At 32.5% G+C, this 2,332-nt stretch overlaps 1 protein-coding gene across 1 annotated transcript; it reads left to right on the top strand.

Annotated features, from left to right (window-relative positions):
- Nucleotides 1-860: 860 nt before the first annotated feature.
- Nucleotides 861-2,199, top strand: LOC101488410 (large ribosomal subunit protein P1-like). Its single transcript, XM_004516259.3, has 3 exons — nt 861-953; nt 1,041-1,256; nt 2,040-2,199. The coding sequence occupies exons 1-3, from the start codon at nt 885-887 to the stop codon at nt 2,091-2,093; spliced, it is 339 nt and encodes a 112-aa protein (XP_004516316.1). The 5' UTR covers nt 861-884; the 3' UTR covers nt 2,094-2,199.
- The last annotated feature ends 133 nt before the right edge of the window (nt 2,200-2,332 follow it).

The raw sequence follows: 2,332 nt of genomic DNA on the forward strand, positions 1-2,332 counted from the left end.
ATTAATTGAGTTTAATGTAGTATTATTATAGGTTATGCAGTTCGTAATCAGCACTGCACAGACTTTATTAACTGCATATTGTATATTGTACTAAAAAACTTATAGCTTCTGAACGACAACAAAGATATTAATTGCTTTATGGTAACAAGATTGTAATTTGATTGTTGTAGTTTCATTGAAATTTGGGAATTCAACTATCAATTGTAGCTTAATAGTTCTTTGAGTGTAATTATCCACAATTAGTAATAGTATTTTTGGGTATTATTTTGCTCTCACATTACTTGAGTTTAATGTAGTATTATTATAGGTTATGCAGTTCGTAATCAGCATTGCACTGACTTTATTAACTGCATATTGTATATTGTACTAAAAAAACTTATAGCTTGATGCAGTCCATACTTGCTACTTAATATGATATTGTATATAAGTAACTGAATGTGTTTCATATTTTGTATTTGCAGGAAGAGGCAAAGGAAGAAAGTGACGATGACATGGGCTTTAGTTTGTTTGATTAGGTTTTTCTTTTTAGTTTGTCAATCCAGACTTGTACTCCTTTCCAGGAGTATTTTTTGGAGACACTTGTTTTGTTTTATAAATTGTTTATCTAAGTAAGTCTCAGCACCCTAAACCCTAAACCCTAAACCATTCACCTTTCACCATTCGTCATTCACCATTCACCATTCACCATTCACATTCATATAATAAAATAGAGTTTTCAAATAAAGTAATACACACACGTGGTGTATATATATATAAATATATATAAACCATGTGTGTAGATATATATATCACGTGATATACATATATATATATATATATATATATATATCTACCCACGTCGACGTGATATATGGAGCAGCTCGCGATCAAATCTATACGCAGCCATGAGTGCCGGCGAGTTAGCATGCATCTACTCCATCTTGATGCTCCACAATGACGGAATCGCAATCACCGTTAGTTTATTATCTTCCATTTAATCATCTTTCTAATTTACCAAATTCATTTTCAGATCTCAAATTTCTTTGCTTTTTTTTTTTTAGGCGGAGAAGATTAACACTATCTTGAAGGCTGCTGGCGTCACTGTCGAATCATACTGGCCAAGCTTATTCGCCAAACTTGCTCAGAATAAGAGCATTGACGATCTCGTTTTGAACGTTGGCGCTGCCGGTGGTGCCGCTGTTGCCGTATCTGCTCTTGCCGCTGCTGCTGCTGGTGGAGCCGCTGCAGCTGCCGCAGCTGCCGCCGAGGCCAAGAAGGTACTGTTAGTAATGCTTTATATTAGGTTTCTGTCTTAAGGGTTATATTTAGTAATGATATATTATTGATTGATGTTTTAACCTAATACTATTGAAACTTCAATTGTAAATTGAAATTTGTGTACATTTTCTAGTTTGGATGATCATTTCATAGAGGATTTGTTGAATGTAGTGTTAAATGTATACCTCGATGTTCAACAGATTAGACAATAATTAGTCGGGTTTAATTTTTTTTAATGCGGGTAGACTGTAACCCTTTTAGATGTATAAAGACATGAAATAGACTTAATAGTTTTTTAGAACACATAAAACAGATTATTTGTGCTTGCTGTATTTTTTTTATACTTGTCACTTTTATTTACCGAGTCCTGTTTTGGGTTTCTTTGAGCCCAGTTCGGAATATTTATATGTAAACCTACTGTTAAATTTTGTAATTTCGCTGTCTGAATGACAACAAAGATATTAATTGCTTTATGGTAACAAGATTGTAATTTGATTGTTGTAGTTTCATTGAAATTTGGGAATTCAACTATCAATTGTAGCTTAATAGTTCTTTGAGTGTAATTATCCACAATTAGTAATAGTATTTTTGGGTATTATTTTGCTCTCACATTAATTGAGTTTAATGTGGTTATGCAATTCGTAATCAGCACTGCACACACTTTATTAACTGCATATTGTATATTGTACTAAAAAACTTATAGCTTGATGCAGTCCATACTTGCTACTTAATATGATATTGTATATAAGTTACTGAATGTGCTTCATATTTTGTGTTTGCAGGAAGAGGCAAAGGAAGAAAGTGACGATGACATGGGCTTTAGTTTGTTTGATTAGGTTTTTCTTTTTAGTTTGTCAATCCAGACTTGTACTCCTTTCCAGGAGTGTTTTCTGGAGACACTTGTTTTGTTTTATAAATTGTTTATCTAAGTGAGTCTTAGCACCCTAAACCATTCACCATTCACCGTTCACCATTCACATTCATATAATAAAATAGAGTTATCAAATAAAGTAATACACACACGTGGTGTATATATATATAAATATATATAAACCATGTGTGTAGATATATATAT

Source organism: Cicer arietinum, unplaced genomic scaffold (assembly GCF_000331145.2).
Source record: "Cicer arietinum cultivar CDC Frontier isolate Library 1 unplaced genomic scaffold, Cicar.CDCFrontier_v2.0 Ca_scaffold_550_v2.0, whole genome shotgun sequence".
Classification (NCBI taxonomy): Eukaryota; Viridiplantae; Streptophyta; class Magnoliopsida; order Fabales; family Fabaceae; genus Cicer; species Cicer arietinum.

Coding starts and splice junctions, on each gene's coding strand:
- LOC101488410 (XM_004516259.3), top strand. CDS start 885: ATGAGTGCCGGCGAGTTAGCATGCATCTACTCCATCTTGATGCTCCAC. Junction 954..1,040: donor ATGACGGAATCGCAATCACC/GTTAGTTTATTA, acceptor TTTTTTTTTTAG/GCGGAGAAGATTAACACTAT. Junction 1,257..2,039: donor CTGCCGCCGAGGCCAAGAAG/GTACTGTTAGTA, acceptor TTGTGTTTGCAG/GAAGAGGCAAAGGAAGAAAG.